General features: G+C 40.5%; 1 protein-coding gene across 6 annotated transcripts in view; it reads right to left on the bottom strand.

Moving 5' to 3' along the window:
- Positions 1 to 26,892, bottom strand: part of SIDT1 (SID1 transmembrane family member 1) — a 92,598-nt gene that overhangs the window by 38,474 nt on the left and 27,232 nt on the right. For 3 of the 6 annotated variants that reach the window (XM_017858596.1, XM_017858597.1, XM_017858598.1), the window contains exons 2-9: positions 24,335 to 24,456; positions 23,169 to 23,339; positions 13,887 to 13,932; positions 9,880 to 9,981; positions 9,146 to 9,229; positions 7,948 to 8,035; positions 6,674 to 6,745; positions 6,159 to 6,252 (exon numbers count right to left, since the gene is read on the bottom strand). In XM_017858596.1, the coding sequence (XP_017714085.1) occupies positions 6,159 to 6,252; positions 6,674 to 6,745; positions 7,948 to 8,035; positions 9,146 to 9,229; positions 9,880 to 9,981; positions 13,887 to 13,932; positions 23,169 to 23,339; positions 24,335 to 24,456 (779 nt within the window). Of the gene's footprint in view, positions 1 to 6,158; positions 6,253 to 6,673; positions 6,746 to 7,947; positions 8,097 to 9,145; positions 9,230 to 9,879; positions 9,982 to 13,886; positions 13,933 to 23,168; positions 23,340 to 24,334; positions 24,457 to 26,892 lie in introns of those variants that run through there. The other 3 variants (XM_017858601.1, XM_017858599.1, XM_017858600.1) reach the window with 3 other exon arrangements.

Genomic DNA, 26,892 nt, shown 5'->3' with positions numbered 1-26,892 from the left:
CCCCTCCCCCAGCCTCACTGCTGCCTTGCGGTTAGATCGCAGACTGCTGTGTTAGCAATGAGGGAGGCTCCGTGGCCGTGGGACCCTCCTGGCCAGGTGTGGGTATAATCTCCTGGTGTGCTCGTTTGCTTAAAGCGCGGTATTGGGGTGGGAATTACCCGATTTTCCAGGTGCTGTGTGTCTCAGTTAGCCTGGCTAGGAAAAGGGATTCCCTTCCCCCTTGCGCTTCCCAGGGGAGGCGATGCCTCGCCCTGCTTCAGCTCTCGCTGGTCGGGCTGCAGCAGCTGACCAGCACCGATTGTCCGGCACTCCCCAGTGAGAGGACCCCAGTACCTCAGTTGAAAATGCAGAAATCACCGGTCTTCTGTGTCGCTCGCGCCGGGAGTTGGAGACTGGAGTTGTTCTTATTCGGCCATCTTGCTCCGCCCTCTCCTTTAACTTATTGCAATGATGTTTTGCAGTTTTCACTGTACAAGTCTTACACTGAATTTGTTAAATTTACTCCAAAATCTTTTATTATTTTGTGTGTTTTTGTAAATCAAATTGTTTTCTTAATTTTATTTTTGGATTGCTCATTGCCAGTGTAGAGAAATACAAATGTTTTTTTGTATATTGATCTCATGCAATCTTGTTAAACTTGGAGTTTCTTTTTGGAATGATGAAAACATTCTGAATTAGATCATGGGATGGTTATGCAACTGTGAATATACTAAAAATCACAAAATTGTGTACTTTAAAGGGGTGAATTTTATGGTCTATGAATTATATCTCAATAAAGTCATTATTAACAAACAAACTATACCATTTGGGAATGTCCATCAAAAATTAAAATGTGAATTATTCTCTCCAAATAAGGTTGGAGGGTGTGAGAGGAAAGTTGGGGACCAGAAATGCCTATGTTTTGGTACATTCTCTTATTACTTCCAGATGGGAACTCTAGAAGTTGCATATCCTGATTTTGGTATATTTGGTTGCAGAACTTCTCTTCATAGCTCTTTTGTTCCTAGACACACCAAACTCCTGAATGGCAGGGGGCCTTGGCTTTTGTTCTCAACCTCAGTCACTCTCTCCCCAGATCCTTCCATGGCTGGCTCCTTCTTGCCATTCAGGTCTTGGTTATGAGAGACCTTCCCTGCCAACCAAATCTAGTCGAAAGTAGCTTCTCCAATCCAATCGTTCTTTATCATACCACTGTATTTTTTCCGTCAGTACCTGGAATGATTTTCTTTATTAATTGCTTACTTGCTTGTATATTTCTTCCCTCTAAAATGTAAGCTCTATCACAGCAGGGATATATACTGTTTCATTCACTATCATGTATCTCCAACTTCTAGGATATAGCTGACACATAGAAGATGATCACTAAATATTTGTTGAATGAATGACGCATATCTTTAAGGAGAAAAGTTGGTCAGATGCAGTAGCTCACGCTTGTAATCCCAGCACTTTGGGAGGCCAAGGTGGGTGGATCACCTGAGGTCAGGAATATTCAAGAGGAGCCTGACCAATATGGTGAAACCCTGTCTCTACTAAAAATAGAAAAATCAGCCAGGCATGGTGGCACGTGCCTGTAGTCCCAGCTACTCAGGATACTGCGAAAGGAGAATTGCTTGAACCCAGGAGGTGGAGGTTGCAGTGAACTGAGATCGTGCCACTGCACTCCAACCTGGGCGACAGGGTGAAAGACTACAGCAAAAAAAAAAAAAAAAAAAAAAAAAAAAAAAAAAAAAAAAAGAGGGAGGTTGTGATTTGGCCTGACTCTCATAACTGGCAAATGAGGCTGTGGTGAAGTTCCTTTTTAACAATTTTAGTTAACAACTGACTGGAAAGCAATTGTATGTACTTACAGAAAATGATGTTTTGATTATGTGTTTGTATTAACAGGCTTTACCCATGATTGCACTAGATTTTGGAACTGACAAAATTTTTCATTAGAGGAGTTAAATGATTTACAAAGCTAAGATAAGGCAGGTGGTATCTAGTGAATAAAGGAAAAAATAGCAAATGAGGGCTGTGCTAGATTGATTGCAAAATGGCTGCACCTCACCTTGTATCCAGCTCCTTCAACCAAAAGGTAGAGTCTACATCTTCATTTCTTGAATCTAGACTACCCTCATGACTTATTTTGGCCAATTGAATGAGGGGGAAGTAACATTGTGTTAATTCTGAACCTGCATCTTCAGGAGGGCTTGTACTCTTCTGCTGTCTCTCTTGGAAACAAATAAGCCCCAGCTAGCCTGCTTCAGGATGACAGACAAGCGCAGCTGAGGCCAGCCCAGAAGAGCTAGCTCCTAGTTGATCCGCCAGTGGACCACACTCTCTGATCACACCCTCCTGGGATCTCTCAGCCCAGCCCAGATTAGCAGAACCACCAGCTGACCCATAGATTTGTGAGCAAGCTTTAACATGTTTTGCTGTGTGCCACAGATTTTTTAATTTTTTTTTTTAATGTAGCATTCTCGGGAGGCTGAGGCAGGAGAATGGCGTGAACCCAGGAGGTGGAGCTTGCAGTGAGCCGAGATCACGCCACTGCATTACAGCCTGGGCGAGAGAGCGAGAATCCATCTCAAAAAATAAATAAATAAATAAATAAATAAATAAATAAATAAATACATTGTAGCATTATTGTGGTAATAGATAACGAATACAAGAATCAAAGGGAAGGATGAGTATTCTGGATTGGGCAGTTTGGATTCAATGTCTGGCAATGTGATTGTGAAGAACAAATAAGAGAACAAGTATGCAGTGCTTGGCCCAGGACCTGCACATTCATCGTGGAGGGCTTCATAAACACATGTTTAATGGACTGAGGCTGGAGGATGGGAAGGGAATAGTGTTTAGTTTCAGGCTAATACAGTATGAAGATGCTTTGGATTCTTACCTCCCCGATGGCAGAGGCCATGTCTCTGATCAATGTTTTTTATCCTGATCTCATAGCATGTACTACAAACCCCATAGGTACTCGTAATAGGGTTTAAGGGACTCATCAAGTAACTGGCATTATCCTGAGATGACTAGCTTCATATGGTTTTACAGAAAACTTTGTTATTTTGCTTAATGAAGGAAAAGTTCTCCTATGAGAGCATTTTTTCCCTCAGTGTATTCTTCTATTTAGAATGCCAAATAGTTCTTACATTTGGCATTTCTATTTCCACTTTGTCTATATTTGGAGAAATCTAAGCTGTGCATTTGACTGTAGCAAAATAATCTGCAGCTAGAAGTTTCCATAGAGCCTTATACCACAGCTTAGAAAAACTGCTTGCCTTAGTTGGCTAAATAACAACTTTAGAGCGATTGATAACCAGCTATTAGCTTAACTTGTCTGTTTGTATGTTAACTATGCATACTAGCTAACCAAAAAGGAACACTCCAGTTTTCTAAAATCTAAAACATCAGGAGTAGAGACAGTCTTCCCATGAGAGGCATAACAGAGGAACTTCTTTCCATGATATTGGAACTCATCCAAGGCAAAATTGGAAGCGTTTTGGACCCTTTTTCAACTTAGATCCTTGCTGGGGTGCCAGGCTTTTGGTCTGGCATTCTTGGTCAGCACTGTCATCTCTCATAGGGCTTGACCACTCTAGACCCACTTTGATCAGCCTGCTTCAGGCCTAAGGCTCTGGATCCAGACTGCCTGAGTTCAAATCCTAGCTCCTTCATTTACTGGCTGTGAATTCTTGGTAAAATTGCTTAATCCCTCTGTGCCTCAATTTCCTTAACTGTCACTTGGTGATAATAATAGTACCCATTGTTGGGGGGCATCAGATGAGATAATCTACTTAGAGCGCTTGCCATGAAAGGCAAATGGAACCATGCTTTCTTTCAAATGTATCATACGCTGCTTTCTTTCAGTGAATGAAAGAGTTTGACACTAAAAGGAGTTTGTAAGCAAACATCAAGAAGAAGCTAATTAGAGCACAATGCTTGGCTCACAGCAAGTACCTGCTAAATATTAGTAACTCTGATTTGATAAATTAAGTGAGCTGCTAATCAGCTAATGTATACTTTCCAGGTATAATATTCACCTGTAGCCTGGGGGTTTTGTTTTTAACTTTTATTTGAAAATAATTTCAGATTTATAGAGAAGTTGCAAGAATAAGAACACAGAATACCAATATACCCTTTAAATAGATTCAACCAATTGTTAGCTTATTACCTCATTTGCTTTGATCATTATCACTCTCTCCATGAAGATGTAATATATATGATATATACGTATCAAGATACACACACACATATATACACACTTTTTTTCCTGGACCATTTGAAAGTAACTTGCATACAACCAAGACCTGAACTTTTATTCCTAAATATTTCAAAAAAAAATTCTCTTACATAACCACAATATAGTTATCAAATTCACAAATTTAACATTGATGTGATATTCTTATCTAATCTACTATCTGTATTCCAGTTTTGTCAATTGACTCAATAATATCCTTTATTGCATATTTTTCTGCTAGTGTAATGTAAGATCCTGATTGAGATCAGGTATTGCCTTTAGTTGTAACATACCTTTAGTCTCCTTCAATCTGGAATACTTTTATAAATTTTCTTTGTCCTTTATGACCCATTTTAATAGAATGTTTATTGTTGGAGATTGTCTGATTTTTCCACATGATTAGATTCCAAATATGCATTTCTGGAATGGTGCAAAAGTGACATTGTGTCCTTCTCAGAGTGTCACATCTGGAGGCACACAATGTCCACCTTCTCCTTGGTGATATTAATTTTGATCACCCTGTCAATATGCTTGATTTCTTACTGTATATCTAGTATTTTTTCCACTTCAACTACTAAGCAATTTGTTAGGATACATTTTAAGGCCATGCACACATCTTCATCCTCATCAGATTTCTGCATGTTAGATTTGGCATTCATCGATGATTCTTAAGCAAATCTAGTCTTTAACATGATGTTTGCAAAATGATGATGTTCCAACTCCGGCACGCCTCTATATTTACCAGCCAGCTTTTGGCATTTTGCTGTAGTCAAGAGTTCTTTCTCCCTTCTACTACCAGTATCTGCTAATGGCTCCTTTACCAAATGGGTAGCTGTTTTCGTAAATTTGTTGAATCACTGAATGTGTATCCACAAGTGTTTAGACCCTTCCTTCCTTTATCAACAGGGACTCAGACATTTTTATTTTTTCCAATGGTCTATAATTCATTATTCTTAATAATTTTGGTGTTCAAATTATCCCAGATTTGGCCAGCAGTCATCTACTGTTTTTGAAGGCAATATCTGAACTCAAAAGTTTCATCCAGGTCATCGAGGCAGTTTTTTTTTGAGACAGAGATAGACCCATATTCTTAAGATACGTAGTTGTATCACTGAGGTAGCCATGAAATCTTTCCATGGATGGAGTTCATTTTGCAAATAGTCTCACAACTCCATGCTGGCTTTGTTTTCTTTACATGTTCAAGAAGAGAAAGAACATTTGTTTATTGTAAATCTCCTGCCATTCTTTTGTAGCTGTGTCACAGAGAGTGCCACAAAGAACGGAATTCTCAAGGTTCAATGCCGCTGAGAGAGGGAAGGAAAGCCCTGTGTCATTAGGGGCTCCAAACTCTTGGCAAGGGAAATTTCCTTGGTCAAATTACAGCACAATTACCTCCTTTTTCCCCCCAAGGGGCATTTTACTGGAAAATCGATGCTACAATAGCAGGAAAACACTTGGTAATGTTGTATCAAAGAACATTACTCCTGCTTTTTGTTGCACCTCAAAATTTATTTTAGGCTTTACATTTACTTTTTGATAGAATGTTTAAAGCTGTTTCTAAATCTACATGTTAGGAAAAACTGACCATCTACAGTGAGTATTTTCTAGTCTAAAAAATATACATGTTGCCTTTTTGTTGAGTTTTAATTAACTAGGAAAATAACTGACACTCTACCAGCACCTATTACGTGTGTGTTATTGATATAAACACTGCAGTTGTACATTTTGCGGGGTAAATTATTATCTCATTTTATGGATGAGGAAACTGAAGCACAGAGAGTTGAGCAACGTCTCCAAGGTCACAAGGTATCCAAGGTCACACCGCTAGTGGCTGAGGGAGATTTGAAGCCAGTCAATATGGCTGTCAAGTCTGCCCTCCAAGCGTTACAGAGAGACAGGCACAGGGGATTAACATTTCTGGAAGTGATTGACCTACCTCAGATAATGAACAAACACAACAAGCAGGCATCCCAAGTAGAAGGACAGGAAGATGAAGACACTGAAAAGACTGGATTTCACATAAACAGATTCTGAAGGGAGAGAAACAACTTTGGTCAGGTCGTCCTCTGCAGAAAAGAAGACTCTGTCTGAGACAGGACAGCTTAAAGGGCTGCCCTCCATCATATTGATTCTTAAGTCCTAAGAAATTTTTATTCATAGCAAAACTGCTACTGGAGGTCCCCAGACATTATCCACAATAGCTACCTTTCACAGTGATGACTTCCCAGTAGAAGCTGGGAAGGGACTGCCTGTCTACAACTTCACGATTGAGGTCCCTTTGTTTTTAGGAGGGATGTAACAAAATGCTCTGATTCCCTTTTCTATTTCTAAGGTAAATACAGTTTACTTTTCTTATGATAATTCTCTCGGAAAGATGACAGTAATATCAAATGATATGACTGATTTTCCGACACAGGAATCTCTCCAATGCGTTCTGGAGCCAACACTGACCTTTAATGGAAGGAACAATGGTCACTTCGAGATTCTTTTTTCGCTGTAGATTCCAGGTCTGGTTTTCCTTTTCTGGTTTAAAAAAAAAAATAAAAAAAGAACAAAACACAATGAATCAGATAATGATTTTTTGGGTCTCTTGTCTGAACAATTGTTCAAAAAACGTCCAGAATTAACTCTGATTGCTGAATCTTATTTTAGCAAGAACTGGAGGAATATCTAACCCCCAAACCTTCAAACCATCTGAAATCCCTTTTGGTTAAGGAGGCTAGCATTAGACTGTCAATTTGGCCTTTGCTTGTGTGCATTTTGGTGTCACTAACAGATGCAAATAAGATTGCAGCCTCCCTTCTCCAGTGAAGAGGGGTGAACCCTTTCCCTGATATCCACAGACATGTGAAGAAAACAGCTGTGAAAACAGAAGCTACCTCTTCCTTTGGTTTGTATGTTTCTAGCCAGTACAATTTTTTCCCTCTTACATAGTCATGGAAGGGCTTGTAGTTTACCAAGGAATATTTGACATTAGCAAAATTTTGGAGCCATGTAATTAAGAGGTTAAAGAACATACTAGGAGAAATTTCACCTAAACATTCATACCAAGAAAATGATGTTACAATCAACAGCAAACACACTTTGTGTTGGTCACATGTGGTTAATCACTGGCTAGTGGTCTACATTTTCAATCATCAGCCTATTCTGCCCTTAAGGTAGCTACTGGGTAGTTAACCATAACAATCTGTACTATGCCTAAGAGCTCCCATACCCCTTATTATTGGGATAAGTTGTTGCAGTTGGCTTTCTTACTATTTTTCAAGGTAAAATTTTTGGCAACTGAGATGGAGAATGCTGAATTTTTCTTTTCCATCATTGTGGAAATGATGACTACTGATAAATGTAAGTAGCTACACGGCTACTGGCTACCAACCCATCTTAGGAAATGTACTTTGATCGCTGTATAAGATCATTACTTCGTGGTAGCAAATATTTGTTGAGTAAAGGGCCAACCGAGTGAATTTATCTTCCATGGTCTGAGGGAATACAATGCTTCAAAAAGATGAAATGCACTAAATGACATTTTGTAGTATCAATAATACCTTTAGATCTGTTACTTTCTATCTTTTGTTTTTTTCTCAAGTATCTCTCAGATGCCTTTCCCAGTCATACTGATGGAACCAACCCTTGCTTAGTGGGAACTAGAGGGAGGTTTCAGCTTCCCTTTCATTCCCTTCCTTCAGGTTTTTCTAAGTAGCCAAGTGTTCCTCACTAGCTCTTACCCTGGATGAAGAAAGATCCTCCACAGGCATAATCTTCAGGCTTTATCACAAATACCACGAAGAACTGCTCACCTGGAAAATCCTTCTTCTGCATAAGACATAACAACCTTATGATAGGCAGTAAGAAAGAGCTAGAAGGGAGAAAGTCCCTGGGGTGGGGCAGAAAGAAAAGGAAAGAGAAGAAAAATAAAGTTCACCCCTGCCCTCTAACTCCTTGGAAAGGACTTTCACATACCTGTGGTCTACTCCAGATTATCCACTCTGAGATAATTGTTATATCCAAGAAATTAAGGTAAATAGATATACATTTCTGATTTCAATCAATTTTGTGCCTATTTGAGTGCTTAGAACTTAATAAGCACCATACAAATAATATGTGTATAGCCTATGTTTAATAACTAATGCTTACATGTTAAGTTTTTATTTTAGAATCTAATGATAAATAACTTTTCTAAAATTGACACACTCAGCAGTTGAATCAATAATTTAGGTTAGGGAGGCAAAGAACTCAGTTATCATCTTGGCTTTGAGTTACTCTAAGTGTGTTTCTCTATGTGCCCATTTCCTCATCCATGAATGAAGTGCGGTTGACAAGCTGAACTTTAAGGTCCATTATAGTTCTACAACCCTGTCTTTAAAAAAAAAAATCATCCCTAAACTTCTGGTGTCCTGTTCAGCCCACTGAGAAAATGACTTTTTCTTTTTTTTTTTTTAAATTTCTGGCGTAGACATAAATTGTTTTGTTTGTTTGTTTGTTTGTTTGTTTTTTGAGACAGAGTTTCACTCTTGTCGCCCAGGCTGGAGTGGAGTGGTGTGATCTCGGCTCACTGCAACCTCTGCCTCTTGGGTTCAAGCGATTCTCCTGCCTCAGCCTCCTGAGTAGCTGGGATTACAGGGGTGCACCACCACGCCCAGCTAATTTTTATATTTTTAGTAGAGACTGGATTTCGCCATATTGGCCAGGCTGGTCTAGAACTCCTCACCTCAGGTGATCCTCCTACCTCGGCCAGCTGAAGTGCTGGGATTACAGGCATGAGCCACTGTGCCTGGCCAGACATATTAGTTTTTAAACCAATCAGAAAGGAAGGAGATCCTAGGCACATCATGGATGGCCATCCCTTTAGGATGCTGGCTCAGTCAGTACACTATCTATCGAGCATTATCATTGGCAACAATGCCCACAGAAACAATGTCTCACCTGTAGTGTGATGGCAGCTTTCTTGGTCATGGACTGATAGACACCATTAAATTCCACATCGTGGTCAAGATCATACACCGGGCACTGCAGCACGCATGAGGAATAAAAAGGAAAGCATACATAATGTAGTGCAATGTCATGCCACACATAGATCCTGTCAGCATCTTTCTGCTTGGATCACAGAGCAGGGGATCCTTATTAACCAGAAACTAGGTAAAGTTTCCCCCCTTGAACAGTCATGACATAGTCTTCCTAAGACTTGGGGCGTCATCCTCTAAAGTCAAAGACACGTTATATTGAAGGGAACTATACAACTATTGTCTTAAAGTGTATAACACTTTTTTCAATTTTCATTAACACCTCAGGAGACAGAAAGAACCCAATGTTACAATAAAATTTAAAACAGAACAAATGGTAGGGTTCGATTTTAGTTTTCTTGTGGAGCTCACAACTTGGTCTTCCTGGTTCTTTGTTACAGTCCTTCCCTGCTTCCTCCCTCCTTTCCTTCTTTGCTTTATTGATTTTGGTGAAGACTTAACTATTCTTTGCCTCTTCAAATTAGTGTCTGCAAACAGTCTGCCCACTTGTACTCACAGATACTGTTCACATTGTTTAGTAGTTTTGGAAAGGAGATACCCAGTAAGAGGATGGCATGCTTCCCACCCTTCTCCTTCATTTGTTCTGGAATAATATAATGCTCTATAGTAGAAGGTTGGCAAGTTACCAGCACTCACCATGATATTCTGGACTGAGACAACAGAACATGGATAAGCCATTTCAGACACCACTTTAATGACAACTGAGTCCACGTCTTTGGGAAACTTGTATAGAAAATACTGAGAATAAGAAAAAGAAAGACATGATTTATATTTACATGAATGGGATTGTTTCCTCTATTAGGCACAAAATTTATATGTAAATCTCAGTGAATCTCCATTAATGAGTTCAGTTAGCTCTTCATCCCATACATATTGAGCAACTAAATCTGTGCAGGGCTGTGTGCCAGGCATTAAGAATATAGCAGTAAATAAGACAAAATAGACAACATTTTATGCAATGTTGCTATTTCTTTTTCTAGGGTAAAAGAAATAGTCATTTATTTTGTTTCCTGTTTAAGAAGCATCCTGCCCCCTTCGAATTAAGGATAAGTGAGATATAACATGTGATAAGATTCACTTCTGTGTGGTCAGTGTGACATGTAAAAACTCCATATTGAAAAGCAGATAAGCCTGTTTTTCAATAATTTTAACCACCTTCCCATAGGCAAGAATTTGCACTAGACTCATCCTCACCTTTGCCCTTTTGATCAGGAAACTTGTTGCTGGCTGGGATATACTGAGAACATACAGAGATTCAAAGATCAAGTCCCATGTAGAGTCCCCAGAAATATGTTCACAATTTTGGGCAGGTCGAGGTATCTTTTAAAAGTATTTTTCAAATAACACCAGATTTAGGAAACATTTTTTAATTGAAAGAGGTTGTACTATTTACCCATGTAGATTACGAGTCCACTGGAAAAATGTATTAACTCAAAGTTGTAAATTTGTTCTTTTTTTTTTTTTTTTTTTTTTTTTTTTTTTTTTTTGTCGCCCGGGCTGGAGTGCAATGGCCGGATCTCAGCTCACTGCAAGCTCCGCCTCCTGGGTTTACGCCATTCTCCTGCCTCAGCCTCCCGAGTAGCTGGGACTACAGGCGCCCGCCACCTCGCCCGGCTAGTTTTTTGTATTCTTTAGTAGAGACGGGGTTTCACCGTGTTAGCCAGGATGGTCTCGATCTCCTGACCTTGTGATTCGCCCGTCTCGGCCTCCCAAAGTGCTGGGATTACAGGCTTGAGCCACCGCGCCCGGCAGTAAATTTGTTCTTAATGATGAAGAAAGGGGAATTCTGCCAAATAATTATAAACTATGATAATTGGTTGAGAAGCTATATTAAGCCTGTGATTAAGATTTTGAGAAAAGCAACCGAAACAGGCTCCCAAATAAGACTCTAATAAATCTATCATGTACAGAGAGGCAAAACAAGTTAAAACTTAACTTTGTATTTCAACATCTTTTTTTGCTAACCCTATTGTGAGTACCAGGACAATAAAAATGGAATCCTTCTCAATAATCCAAAGCTTTCTGATGGGGAAAAATTATCTCAGAATTAAGGAGTGTCATTAATGATGCAGTTGGAAGTCTATCCACACCTTATAACAGATGGCAATACCCCCAAGAACCCACTTAATTTTGGAGCTTGACTCAAATACATATAATACAGGGCTCTTTAACAGATGAGGAGTCTGGAATTCCCAAGAGTGTTCTTGTTTCCCAGGAAATCTATACTTTGTAACTCAAGAGCATTACTGTGATTACTGTTGGCAATAATGAGCCTCATATATGTTCCCATATATGACAGTAATTGGTTTTGTGCAAGCAGTAAACACCCACTGAAAGTATTAACAACTTTATCTGTAAATTACCTTAAACCCCAAATAAATGTTTTTGACCCCTGCCTGACAATCCACCTTTACCAGAAAGAACCGAATGACAAATACCCAAAGCAATGGCTGGAATTTAGGCTGAAAAATCACTATCTGGGTCCTGGCTACCTCTCCAGTTTCTGCAACCTGCTTCTAACTCCTGGAATAGAGGCAGACAGTGATTGACACAAGTTATCTGAGAATGTGCAATCATTTGGGTGAGTTTAGAGAAAAAGAAAGTATTTCCTGTAGTCAAAGAGGATACAAAATATAGGTGAAAATGAGACTAGTTAAGAGTAAAGTAAGACTTTCATCAATATCAAGGAACTTGTTTTGTTTTATTAGGTTTTTTTGGAGACAGAGACTCGCTCTGTTGTTCAGGCTGGAGCAATCTCGGCTCACTGCAAGTTCTACCTCCCGAGTTCATGCCATTCTCCTGCCTCAGCCTCCTGAGTAGCTGGGACTACAGGCGCCCGCCGCGATGCCTTGCTAATTTTTTGTGTTTTCAGTAGAGACAGGGCTTCATTGTGTTAGCCAGGATGGTCTCGATCTCCTGACCTCGTGATCCGCCCACCTTGGCCTCCCAAAGAGCTAGGATTACAGGCATGAGCCACTGCGCCTGGCCTGTTTTATTAGTTTGTTCTAAGTATATTTTAGTCCAGTTTGGGGTTTGGATGCAAATTATTTAAGTTTTTTTTCAGAGATAGGGTCTCACACTGTCACCTAGGCTAGGGTGCAGTGGCACAATCATGTATCACTGTAGTCTTGATCTCCTGGGCTCAAGTGATCTTTCTGCCTCAGCCTCCTGCATAGTCAAAGCTACACGTGCAAGATTCCATGCCCGGCTAATTTTTTATTTTTAAAGTTTTTGTAGAGACAGGGTCTTGCTATGTTGCCCAGGCTGGTCTTGAACTCCTGGCCTCAAGTGATACTCCTGCCTCAGCCTCTCAAAGTGTTGGGATTATAGGTGCAAGCCACCACACCTGGTCAGTATATCATATTTATTATAGCTCTGTACAGGACTGTTAGACTATACTATTCCTATAGTTAGAATGAAAGTTATTCCCCCCCCCTTTTTTTAGGTTTCTCTCTTTGCACCTAGTAATTAGTGCTTGTAAAATATTTCTTGAAATTAAATAGTCAATAAGTGTTGAGGGTGGTATATTAAGGGCCTTTGGCCCTCTCCTGCCACTGGGTGGCAGTATATATGCATTGCAGAGACTTTCACAGACAGGAAGTTTAAAAGATGTGTGGGAGTTGGTTCATTCAGGCTTGGGAGAGCTGATTGTGCATTAGTCACTTCCCAGTGACATCACAATGGGAGCTTAAAATCAGCCATAGTGGAGGTATTTACACCACAGAAATGGGCAAACACTACAAATCAGGGCTTTCTCTCTGAAAACCAATTGTTAACTATTTACCAGCACACCAGTGATTGTAGTATATTTACAACAAATCCATGTTAATTCCAGTTTTACTACTCCAAAGCAAAACCTAAGTAGCTATTTATGACCAAAGCTATATTATAGACTAAAGAAAACATACAACAAATAAACTTGTTTCAAACATGCTATTATATAGAGTTTTGTCTTCAGAAGCTTATGAAAGAAAAAAGGAAGGTAACTAGAAATGACACGAGAAAACAGCCTCACTTAATCCAAGTTTTAATGTATTTATTCTATTTGTGGTTATGGTTTAATTGCAGAGCACAACAAAAATATCTAATTCTCCTAATATTTTTTGTCAACATTCTGGCTCTTTCTTTATGAGAGGAGAAACAAATTTATTACACGTATAACATTATAAACATTAAAATCTGTCTTATTTTCATTGTATTTCCAGGTTAATTAATTATTTCTGTATCTGTTTGGTGTCAGCCTTTTACTCCCTATCCCCACTACCACTTCCCAGCTATCGGGTTCATAATGGCAGAAGTTGTGTCTCTTTGTTCTTTATCTTTGTGTCTCCAGCACCAGGTGCAGTCTAACAAAGTTCTTGGTGCATAGTGGGCACACGATTTGCTCAATGAAGGTTGAACCAAGGAACACCTGAAAACAAATAGCATGCTGCCCATTTTATATCTATTAAGGTGATATGATTAAATATTGTGTCCAAAATTCCTGTAACACAAGGAATAAAGTGGAATATGAATATACTTCAAGTTTGGAAAGGTCAAGGGCAACCCCACACGCTAACTCTACCGTGGTAACATGGTTTCACTAACAGGAAGGCAACACCAATGGGTAGGATGTTGATAACTCTTGGAACCCATTCACTTACCTGAGGTTGAGAGGGGCTGGCAGCAAAGTGAAAGGCAACATTTGTCCTGAGAAATGTAAGTGGCAGAAGGGAAAGGGGAAAAGTGAGAGAAAAGCATAAGTTAGTGAGCAAAAATTATTTATTTAAAAGAAAGCCATCTTAAAGTAGACTCGAGGAGAGCTTCACCTTTGGTGAGGGGAGTTCTCCTCCCATGAAACTGACGAAGTAGACTGCATGGGGACTTGGTGGTTTCAATGCTCAAGAATGACCAGACTGGGGAAAGGGATTATTATTTTTATGTCTTTAAATATCCATGAAGCCATATCTATATAAGGTAGTTTGTTTACTTTTGTAGCCACTTTTGCCTTGGGACTGTCTTGTTCTTGATTTTACAGTCAAGCACAGGGTTTAGGTAACAGAAGTGGGCTGAAGGAGAGAGGAAATCCAGGTTCAAGGTCCTTTTGGATATTGTAGATACTATTTTGAAATAATTTTGATGGACCCATGGCAAAATGGGTCACTTTTTACCGAACACGGTGAATAGATAACCACATGGGATGGTGGCTAGGGACAGAAACACGCCCTTACTATCCCCGATTGCTGCCACACTGGCTGAAATTCTCCAAGATTTAGTTCCCTTTGGGTTAGGCATTGCCTTCTAAGACCCTTCTTTAAAATATAAATACCACCAAAAGAATATAATGAAGTTTTCTTCTCTTCAATTAGTAATTTACTGTGAATTACATTATTAGATACTTTCATTCTTCCATGTAAGACAGCAATGATCTAGGCACTGAAGAAAGGAGAGTGTGAAGAGATAGGAAGCATAAATTGGTAGCATAGAGGGCTGTCTGCCATGAGCACCTATGAAACAGTTCAAGTGTTTGTCACAAAGACAAATGTGGTCTTCTCTATAGTTTTATAAGGACTACTTTGGGCTTTTGGCTTTCTGGCTCTTGCCTCATCCTTAGCCATGAAGATCATGCACACAAGTCCACAGCAGTCTCAGACCCCCAGGCTGCTGAAACCCCACACCTGGGGGTGCATGCCCCTGTCCCTCCAATGTGCCCTGCATTTCTGGGCATCTGAACTTGAACTTCTGGGATTTCTCATTAGCTTCATCCCCTGGGACTCTCTGAATATTTTTTTCTTTCCACTCTAATTTTCCTTTCATAAAAATTAAATACCTGTTTTAAAATTAATGATTTCTTTAGAAAGGGCATTTCAAGACATTTAAGCAAGGGGTGTATAATTAGAGGTGTTATTTAGAAGTCATAAAATTTGAGCACTATTTATAAAGGTAATGACCACAACTTAGGCTGTCATTAGGCCGGGCTCAGAATTTAGCTCACAACAATAGATGTAATTTTTATATATCTACTTGCAACAGAAATCATAATCAATGTTGAGGATTGTTTCTTCTGAAGCAGAACTGAAAACTTCTGTCCGTAAGTCACCTAAAGAAGCCAAAGTGAGTGTCAAACCCAGTTATGTTTCTGCTCCAGAGAGTCTTTGGACAGAGAGTCCTTGGCCAGAGTTTGGACCTGTGATACTGTGTGTGGGCTGGGGAGAGTCCTTTCAGTAGTCTGGGAGTGTCTCTGGCTGTTACCAGGGCAACATGAGTCCTTCAACTCTCTTTGTTGCCGGATCAGAGAACAAAGAGGACACGATTTTCTTGGCTGGCAACATGACTTCTCCTGACTCTCTTATCTGCACCTTCATCTTTCAAGTCCACTGGTTCTTCGTGACAGCATGAAATTTGCAGAAGCAACCCGTGTTTTTTGGCCATTTTAATTTTCCCCATCATTTGAGTTTCAGTCATAATATAAAATGTATGAAGATTCGATATTCACTTTCTGTTTTGTTTCTTGTTCTTTATGTTTTATTTGCTAGTACAATGCATGCAAGCTTGTAAAACATGTTACTGTGTTTAAGACTATCATTTATGTCCGCTCTTTCTCATGGAGTCAGCAGTATATGCAAAATAAACATTGTATCTGTTGCAGGTGAAATATTCTGCTTCCTTCCACATGAACCCTAACAGAGGTGGGGAAGGTTTATTTTATTACAGGTCATTGACAACAGAACAAAGCTAACTGAAGCTCATGGATTGTTAGTTTTAGAGAAAGAAGTATAACAATTTCAACTGATTTGTTTTAAAGATGAAACACATTTTAACATGTTTATGTTACATTTATTTGTTAAACATAAGAGGCTAAAAAACAATTTTGTTTACTTGTGTTGGCTATTTCAAGAAACGGGAGAAGGGAAAAAATCCATGAACTTGAGAGACAGAGGTGCAGATAGGGGAGTCAGGAGAAGAGGTAGAGACGGGCCCGTGGTGGGGGGCGTAGAGAGAGGGAGAAGAAATATAGAAAGGAGAGTAACCAAGTAGAAGAAAAAGAAAAGAGATGGGACGAAAGACTATATAGAAAGAGAGGCAGGACAAACTTTCAGTAGTTTTTGAGGTGAGTACCAGAGAGGACTGTGAGAGTCACAGCATCTTACACATCTTGATTAACAAGCCCCTAGCACAGACCACAGTGGACATTCAAAGCCCCTCCTTTGTTTGTTGAAGGAAATGGTATCCTATTATTCACCTGAACTATGAACTTCAGAATGTCATTCCCTGTTATCTCCTTCTGCCATCTGCCATGAACTCCCTTCAGGACTGTAGCTTTCCCACCCACCTTCTTGTCATTGGGAACCGTCCGCCCTTCATTCCTCTGGTCTAAGTATAAACTCCGCACTCATGTACTAAATTCCCATTCTTTCTATCATACTCTGGGACTTTGCTTCTACAAATATCCAACTCTCCTATGAATTTAATCTGCCCTTCTACCTCTTTGTTTATAAATATATTCTAGTCTCAACCATTTTCAAAATAAATAACAAACACCTCACCCAAATGCCTCCCTTTTCCCTGAATCTCCATCCTTTAATGTCATCCTATATCCTTCCTCTCTTCACAAACCAGCTGCTTTTAGGAGTATTCCATGTTTATCTCTCTTTCATTCTTTCCTCCACCCACTGCTATCAGTATTCTTTCTCCACCACTCCCTTGAAATTGCCTTTGCTAAGGGTAACAGTCAGCTCCTGCCTTAGTCTATTCAGGCAGCTATAACAAAAATACTGTCAATTCGGTGACTTGTAAAGAACGGAAATCTATTATTTCTTACAGTTTTACAGGTTAGGATGTTCAACATCAAGGTGTCTGATGAACGCCTGCTTCCTCATAGATGGTGCCTTCAAACTGCATCTTCATGTGGTATAAGAGACAAAGGGCCTTTTGGGGGACTCTTTCATAAAGGTATTAATCCCATTCACAAGGGCTCCACTCTGCCAACCTAATCACCTCCCATAGGCCCCAACTCCTAGTACCATCACTGTGGAGATTTCAATGTGAATTTTGGGGAATGCAAACATTGAGACCATAGCACTATCTAATTACTAAATCCAGTAATCCAGTGACTTAACCTCCTGTGATTTCTCCCATACCTCTGGCTGTGTCTACTCAGCGCCTTATGATAGCTTTAGTTTCTCAGACCATCCCTTAAATGAGAATGTTACCCACAGCCTTGTAATCAACTCATTTTAAAATGTGTATCCAGCTGCTGTAAATACCACAATAACGCCAGTGAATCTCAAGTCCCTGTGTCCAGCCCAGGGCCATCTCCTGAGCTCCAGTCACAGAATAGTGATCCCGTGCTGGGCTTCTGCACTTGACCATTCCTTGAGTACCTCAAATTCAACATGGTGAGAGGGAATGTGCTGTCACTTCCCTGATCCTGACCTACTGTGTCCCTTTGTCAGTAAACCTCACCAGACTTCTGACATCACCCCAGGAGTCATCTTGGACTACTCCTTTTCTATCACTTTCCACATTTGATTGATCACCAGGTCCTACTCATTCTATTAGTGTAAAAGTAACCTGCCTCCACCTGAAGCACCTTGTTTGCCCAGTGCAGCATCATTAAGACAGAGAGAGAGAGAAAAAAAAAAGGAATGTAAATCTTTATTGTAGTCTCCTCCAAAATACCAAAATGTGATTATGTAGTATGACACATAACAAAATCGTCTAAAATTCTCTTATCCACCCATTTCTTTAAAAAATCTATTACTTTTCACAGCATGGTAGCTGAGCTAGCTCACTCACACACTCTCTCCTCTTAAAACAGACTCAAGATCCCTACTTAGAAGGCTAGGGGAGGGCTGAAGGCTGCAAGTATTCATAGAGGACTATACATTTGATTCTGCCACATATATTTGCTGAATTATGAATTATCTCCATGTGTACTATTTGACTTGTTTTCTCCCTTACAACCTTGTTGCTGCCATACACATTCAAGTTCTAATTATTTCTTATTCTTCTCCATTCAAATAACTTTTCATTTGCCTATTTGTCCCTCATCTTTCCTCTCTGTAATTCCTCTTCCACACTGCCACTCAAGTCATCTCTAGAAATCAGATCTCTGAATGCTATCCTGTTGCTCACAATCCTTTAATGGCTCCCATAACCTGAAAGATGAAGTTCTACTCCATAGTCTAGCATCCAACATCTTAAAGATCAAAGTTGGGCACTGCCTGTTTCTCCAGCCCTATCTCCTGTAACCCTGTCTTGCCCAGGCATCATGTGGACCAGCTTCTTGATGTGTTCCTGAAGACTGCACTAGTCTGCCTAACTGTAACTCAGAGCTCTCCCCTAAGTGTCATATTAGTATACATCCAACACTTTGCCAGATATCTGTACTTCAAAGTCAACCTGTCCCAGAATGAAGCTATCATCTATTCTTTTTCTTATCAAAATTCTCATTTTCTCTTAGTGGCCCCACCATCTACAAGCCACATTGGCATTAATGACTCTCTCTTTTCTTTTTCCCTCATATCTAATCCAATTTCAGCAATTTCGCCTCCCCTAATATTTCAATTCACCTCCTCATTATTTATTTTGACCACTGCATTAGCCTTCTAACTTCTCTGCATCCTGTTTTGTCCTCTTCAAATCCATTCTCTATACACAATATAGACAACTGTTTAATTTGTGTGTGTGTGTGTGTGTGTGTGTGTGTGTGTGTGTGTGACAGAGTCTTTCTCTATGGCCCAGGCTGGAGTGCAGTGGTGTGATATGTCGCCTCACTGCAACCTTCGCCTCCCCGGTTCAAGCGATTCTTCTGCCTCAGCCCCCCAGGTAGCTGGGATTATAGGCGTGTGCCACCACGCCCGGCTATTTTTTTTTTTATTTTTATTTTTTTAGTAGAGATGGAGTTTCACCATGTTGGCCAGGTTTGTCTTGAACTCCTGACCTCAGGTGATGTGCCGCCTTGGTCTCCCAAAGTGCTGGTATTACAGACGTGAACCACTGCGCCTGGCCTCTTTAAATTTCCTGGGCCGGGCGCGGTGGCTCAAGCCTGTAATCCCAGCACTTTGGGAGGCCGAGACGGGCGGATCATGAGGTCAGGAGATCGAGACCATCCTGGCTAACACAGTGAAACCCCGTCTCTACTAAAAAATACAAAAAACTAGCCGGGCGAGGTGGCGGGCGCCTGTAGTCCCAGCTACTCGGGAGGCTGAGGCAGGAGAATGGTGTAAACCCGGGAGGCGGAGCTTGCAGTGAGCCGAGATCCGTCCACTTCACTCCAGCCTGGGTGACAGAGCGAGCCTCCGTGCCCAAAAAAAAAAAAAAAAAAAAAAAAAAAAAAAAAAAAAAAATTTCCTAATGCCCCTTCCTAAGATCCTCCTACCCCATGATCACATGCTTACCTGTTTCTGTGGCCATTTGCTGTTGCCTGCCTGCAATTTCACACTCTAGCAACACTAAACGCTTAGGCACTGGAGTGTAGAAAAAGAGTAGTGGCACAGTTGTGCGTGTGTGTGTGCAGAGGATAGGTAGATGGCAGGGAGTAATGCTTTAAAGCAGAGTTGTTTTAATTTTAAAGGAATTTTGTAGAGATGGGGTCTCGTTTTGTTGCTCAGCCTAGAGTGCAGTGGCACGATCGTGGCTAAAAACAGCCTCAAACTCCTGGGCTCAATCAGTCCTCTTGCCTCAACTTCCTGAGTAACTGGATCTACAAGTGCACACCATCATGTCTGGCTAATTTTTTTGGTTTTTGTTTTTTTAGAGACTATGTTGCCTAGGCTAGTCTTAACTCCTGGACTTAAGTCATCCTCCTGCCTCAGCCTCCTGAGTAGCTGGGATTACAGGCGGGAACCACTGTGCTCTGCTAGTACAGCTGGATTTAAGTAAATGTTTCAAGGAATTGAGAAACGTATTTAGAGAAACACAAACCACTGGGAGGAGACTTTTAAATAGAAAGTAGAAATAGCTTGTCATAGTGAGAAGAGTGCAGGACCGGGAGTCAGAAGTACAATTTAGCCTTGATTTTGCCCTTTCCTAGCTGTGTGAATTTGAACAAGTCACTTAACTTCTCTGGGCAGCAGTTTGCTCATCTGTTAAAATGAGGCGGGTGGATTAGATTCTCAAAGGTCCTTCAGTTCTTAAAACGTATGATTCTAGGGGAAAAAAATTCCCAAAAGGTGTTCTATGTACATTATAGTGTGCCATTCAAAAACGTACAATAGAAACTTTGATCTTAGAGATTTCGAATTACTTTTTCAGTGTTTTCTCTCAATTCCTGAGCCCAGTTCTCATCACAATCCTCAGCATTTCCCCACTACCATCATCCTTTGGATTTCCAGGTCACCAGCCAGACTGGTGTGTAAATGTGTGATTTTGAAATGCTTTTAAAGTCTGGTTGCTGAGGCTAAGTCATATTATGAGGTAAAAACAGAAAACAACATGAGGGAATAGATTTGCAATTTCATCAGCACGCATATAATTCATTAACACTCGCTACAGTTGTGACCTTATGACTTCATTTTCACAGAATTCAGTTCTCAAAAGGTTCTAATTAACCTTACAGAAGACCATTCCTACAATTCAAATATGCTACCACCAAGTGACACTGCCACTGCTACCAGGTGACACTTGATTGATTGATTAAAGGCAGAGATCAGTTGATAAAAGCAAGGCTTCTCTGCAGTTCAAACTGCACTCTATGCAAGTACTGTAGCATGTTATCACTCCCATCAAATGTGTATTCCCATATGGTTAAATATCACAAGTAGATTTTCAAATTATTAAATTAGGCCAAGCATGGTTGCTCATGCCTGTAATACCAGGATTTTGGGAGGCTGAGGCAGGTGGATCGCTTGAATCCCAGGGATTTGAGACCAGCCTGGGCAACATGGTCAAGCCCCGTCTCTACTAAAAATACAAAAATTAGCTGGGAGTGTGGCACACACCTGTAATCCCAGCTACTTGGGAGGCTGAGGCACAAGAATCGCTTGAACTCAGGAGATGGAGGTTTCAGTGAGCTGAGATCGTGCCATTGCACTCCAGCCTGGTGACAGAGAAAGACTCGGACTCAAAATATATATATTAAATTAAACTGAAGCACCATATTTAGAAATTGCTTTAGGGTAGTGGTTCTCAACTCTGGCTGCACATTAGAAACACCTGGGGAACTTCAAACAATTTACCAGTGCCCAAACCTCTCCCCTAGGGCCTCTGATTTAATCGCTCTCGGTGGATCTTATTCACCAGAGAGTCTTTTTCTCCTTGTTCTTGTGGAGGATAGAGTGTTCTTTGCTCTTAAAATTATCATGTCACCTTTTTCAACACCAGAATTAATGGAGGGACTTGAGAAAAAATGCTGTGACTACTTCTCCATCCTTCTGACCATTCATTCATTTATCTGTCCATGTTTCTGTATGGGTATAACACTATGTCAAAGAGTGTAGAGAAGACCAAGATAAATATTTGAGTCCTATTAGCAACTCTACTGGCTACAGATGTCTTTATAAACTGCCTTAAATTTAAGGAGAACTTTACTGTAGAGCCAAACATTCTGATCAGAAAAATAAGCTGCAAAACAGTGACATGTGCGATTTTGAAATATTCTGATATTTTTAAAATTAACTTTTTAATTGAAATATAACAAACATGTATTATAGAAAAGTGTGCAGTTATAAGTATATATTTGAATAAATTATCATCAAACATAGCCATGCACTTCTATCCTCCCCAAAGGCACCACTATTCTGACTTCTAACATCACAGAATAGTTTTGCCTGCCTGTAAATTTTATATAAATGGAATAAAATAGCATACATTCCTTTTGTCTGGGTTTTTTTTTTTTTTTGAGTCTCACTCTGTCACCCAGGCTGGAGTGCATGGCATGATCTTGGCTCACTGCAACCTCCCCCTCCTGGGCTCAAGCATTCTCCTGCCTCAGCCTCCGGATTAGCTGGGACTACAGGCACCTGCCACCCTGCCCAGCTAATTTTTTTTTTTGCATTTTTAGGACAGACGGGGTTTCACCATGTTGGTCGGGCTGGTCTCGCTCTCCTGACCTCAGGTGATCCACCTGCCTCAGCCTCCCAGGGTGCTGGGATTACAGGTGTGAGCCACCGCGCCTGGCCTGGCTTCTTTTTCTCAACATTGTGAGATGCATCCATGTTGTTGGGTATAGCAATAGTTTGTTCATTTTTATTTTTGTGTAGTATCCCACTGAATGAATACCACAATTAGATATCTAGGAGTTGAGTATAAATCAAAGGAGTGGAATGTAGGCCTTTCAAATTATAGCAATTTGGTAGTTGTAATGGAATCCCATTATGGTTTTAATTTACATTTCTTATAGCTAATGAGGTGGTTTTTTGTTTGTTTGTTTGTTTGTTTTACTATTTGGGTAGCTTCTTTAGTGAAGCATGCAAGTCTCATGCTTATTTTTTCAATGAGCTTGCCTGTTTATTTTAGTTTTTTAAAAAACGGGGGGAAAACAATACTAGTCATACCGAGAAAGGGCAAAGCGGTGTTCCTACCTAAGTTACTAACCTGGAAGGAGAAAGCAGGAGTAATAATAAGGACAAGAAAAGTAGCTTAATGTCTTCCCTAGAACTAAAACAAAACTTCCTTCAGGACTGTGGCACCGGTTGGGAATACAAAAGTATTTAGTCACCAGTCATTCTTGCCTGGGCTTCAGGTTGGACAGGACCCTCACACTGATCCCTGAAAACAGATTCACCTATGAGGTCAACCACTCTCACCTTCTGCACTCCCACTCTTTTGTATAGATTAAGGCCCTGCTGCTCAGTTATGGGAAGGAGAGTTCAGCAGGTGCTGAAATCATATGCTAAGTGGGTAATTTCCTTCGAGAGTCCCGGTCTGTAAGGATGGAAGATGAATTGAGCATCCACAAGCACAGGAAGCACAGACACGTAAACAGAGGAAGTCCCGCTTACCGGAGCTGGAAGTGCTTGAGCTTGGTAACTAGCAGTTTGTACTGGGCACCCAGGGGTGCCATGGATGCTACATCTACAAATATCAATTGCTCCAAGGGGCCTGTCTCGTTGGTTGCTTCTGAGGGACATAAGGTGCGGCTCACTTCTTGGTAGTTGTAGCTCCTCTGGTATCTGAAGCAGCCAATATAGGGGAAAAAAATAAACAAGAACAAGAAAAAGACTCAATGAATGAGTAGGGAAAGGAGCCTATCTCATTTTGCTTCTCTCCAAATTTGTTTTCAAGTCCTTATGTTTTGAATTTTAGACTAGAACTATCAATAGTAATTTTAGAACTAGTGTTGTTGGCATTGGGTTGTATGATATAATAGGGATGTGAGGACTGTTCTGTGCTGACTAGTTCACTTAAGCGGCATCTACATTACCCTAAGCCATTCTCCTAATTCAATGAGGAATAAATATCCAATTTGAGGGGGAAACTGGCTTGATAAAACAACGAGCTGATTCCCATTTTCTACTCTTCAAACTATTGCTAAAATAGAGAGTAAGGAAAGCCCTGGAGTCCAAGTCAAAGCTATCAGAGTCAGTATTTCAGTCCTCGAATTCTTCAACCTTTAAAAATAATGTTATGCATGCATTTTGCATGCCTTCCAAGTTTTTTTTATTAATGCAGTAGTATCTTACACACTTCTCCCCTGCAAAAATAGAAACTCGAGGAGGGCAGGCACGTTGTTGTTTTTTCACTGCTGCATCTCCAGCACCTACCACTTAATAGTGTTCAATAAATATTATTGAATGAAGAATGCAGACACACGATGGGCATTTTGAAGAACAGGGGAAGAGTTACTCATTTATGTTAACTGCTGGACGTAGCCCATTGGACTATTGGTTGACCCAGTACCCAAAAGCTACAGAGTATCATAGTATGTTTTTAAAATGGTAAAAGCTCTTCTAGGTGTTGCCAGTCTAGGTAGAGTGCTCATTTAAAAATTGAACAGAGCCAACAGGTCAGAGAGTGCACCATGATCATTATTTGCACTTTGTATGCAGAGATGTCTCGACATTCCAAATGTCTGATTTTTCCTTTCATTGGGGAAAAGATCAATTAAGTTCTAGGACACTGAAGAAAACCAAATGTAGTGAAGTTGCCTGGAAGAAAACCCACTTACAGTCCTTGGAAGAGCAGAGGAACCTGCCAGGACAGCACCTCTTTCTGCTGACGAACTACAACAAGGACCGGGTAGTTGAGATTCTCAGAGGAACTGTTCACATACACCCTCACGGCGGTCACCTGCATGGCAGGGGAGAAAGAGGTAATGCAAAACGTGCACACGCACACACACACACACGCGCGCACACACACACACACACCATAGTTGCCCTATGAGGTTCAGAAACACTTTAATTTCTGATAATTGCTTCTCAGGATAGGTAATCCAAATGCCCCCGTTGTTTCTCTTCATTCATATTATAACCAGAGTGGGTCTCAACCTTGATTGCACATTGAAATTGCATGGGGAGAATTTTTTAAAATGATGCCTAAATCCAACCTGCTAAAATTTTGATTCCATTAATTTTAGATGAGACCAAATTATAAAGCCTTCAAATAGCAAGCTGAGGAGTTTGAACGGAGCAGGCAACACAAGATTTTGAGAATGAACCCAGAACAGAAAAGAAAGATACTGACGTGTTTTCTTCTTATTTGAATATAAATGCTAAAGATACAAATATCTAAAATAAAACAACACATACAAAGCCACCCTCCTTCAAAACAAATCCCATGAGACCTTCAATTGCTGAAAAACTTTAATTTTGGGTTGGTAAATCATTCTGTGTTTCAAATCAAAATGTTATGACCACACTTTGTTAAAGCCTGACAGATGGCCTGATGCTCCCACCAACAATAAATCATGACGCTTCCCCAGCAACAGATATCACAGGGCTGAGTATTCTTCTCTTTCCCTTTCTCTAAGGTATAAATCAATCCTTGACACAAAATGCTTTTTTATGTCAGTAACTCCATAGGTCTTTCTGAATACATGCATATCAATCCAAGAATTTAACCCTATTATGGTTATTTTAAAGACAGGAAAGTGAATGTGACTTTGGATCTAGATGGTGTTAGTGTTTTCTTCCTTTCTTTTGTTTTTTTCTTTCTTGAGACAGAGTCTCCCTCTGTTGCCTAGGTTGGAGTGCAGTGGTGTGAACTTGGCTCACTGCAACCTCCTGGGTTCAAGGAATCCTCGTGCCTCAGCTTCCCAAGTAGCTGGGATTACAGGTGTGCACCACCTTGCCCGGCTAATTTTTGTATTTTTAGTAGATACAGGGTTTCACCATGTTGGCCAGGCTGGTCTCAAACTCCTGACCTCAAGTGATCTGCCTACCTCAGCCTCCCAAAGTGCTGGGATTATGGGTGTGAGCCACCACACCTGGCCTTCTTTCAATTTTTGTAATACCATAGGCAACATGGAACAGAACAAAATAGAAGAGAGATAGGGTGAAAACAACAACAACAAAATTTAATCTTCCACATGAGATTTTGTTTTTCTGATGCCTTAGTATTCTCTTGAAAATTTCTTTATTAGAAGAAAGAAAATGAAACAAGAAAATCCTGCAATTAAGCCCTAATGATCTATCGCAAATTCAAAATGGAAATTAGGAGGAAACAGAATAGCATAGATGTCATATACTGCCATTTGGTTCTCATATCATTCTCCTTAAGCCACTGCATTGCTTTTTAAATGTTAAAATAGCCCAAGAGTAACTTACTAATTTGATAGGAAGTGCTTGCCCTGAAGGGAGAGTTTTCTTGTGCCTACACTCTACATGTTTCCATGGAAATTATGCTGCAGCTGAAAATTGCCACCATATCTCTAGCGAGACCTCTTTCTTAAGCTCTGAATCTTCCACAGGCACCTCACACTCAAAGCATCTGAAATGGAATTGATCACTCCCTTCATTCTTAACTTTAATTTCTTCTGAATTCCCTTGATTGTTGAATGGCCCCATCGTGCAGCCATTCATCTAAGCCTGAAACTGGAGATTCATACTTGATTCCTGCTTCTTTAGTTCCTTTGATTCTATGTCCTTAATACCATTCACACCCAGATCCTCCCCTCCACCCCCAGTGACACTCTCATAGCTCAGTCCTGCATCACAGTGACCCTCCTTGGCAGCCCCTATCTAATCTTCCGACTCCAGGGCTGCACTTGCTAGAAGGGCAGTTTCATCTGTCATTCCTCATTCCCCTGTTGAAAAGGCCTTCAGTGGCTCTGAAGAATTTTTGGATTTACCCCAAAGTAACAAGAATACTATAATGAGTGCTCATATACTTATCATCCAGTTTTAATAATTACTAACAAATGTATTTTATTTCATTTATACCTCCTATTTCCCATAGACCCCCACCACTGGATTATTTGAAAGTACACACCATGCCGGGCGCGGTGGCTCACGCCTGTAATCCCAGCACTTTGGCAGGCCGAGGCGGGTGGATCACCTGAGGTTGGGAGTTTGAGACCAGCCTGACCAACATGGAGAAACCCAGTCTCTACTAAAAATACAAAATTAGCCGGACGTGGTGGCGCATGCCTGTAATCCCAGCTACTCAGAAGGCTGAGGCAGGAGAATCACTTGAACCCAGGAGGCAGAGGTTTCAGTGAGCCAAGATTGTGCCATTGCATTCCAGCCTGGGCAACAAAGAGTGAAACTCCGTCTCAAAAAAAAA

Source organism: Rhinopithecus bieti, unplaced genomic scaffold (genome assembly GCF_001698545.2).
Source record: "Rhinopithecus bieti isolate Rb0 unplaced genomic scaffold, ASM169854v2 scaffold_45617, whole genome shotgun sequence".
Classification (NCBI taxonomy): Eukaryota; Metazoa; Chordata; class Mammalia; order Primates; family Cercopithecidae; genus Rhinopithecus; species Rhinopithecus bieti.
This window is presented reverse-complemented; position numbering and strand designations above follow the sequence as displayed.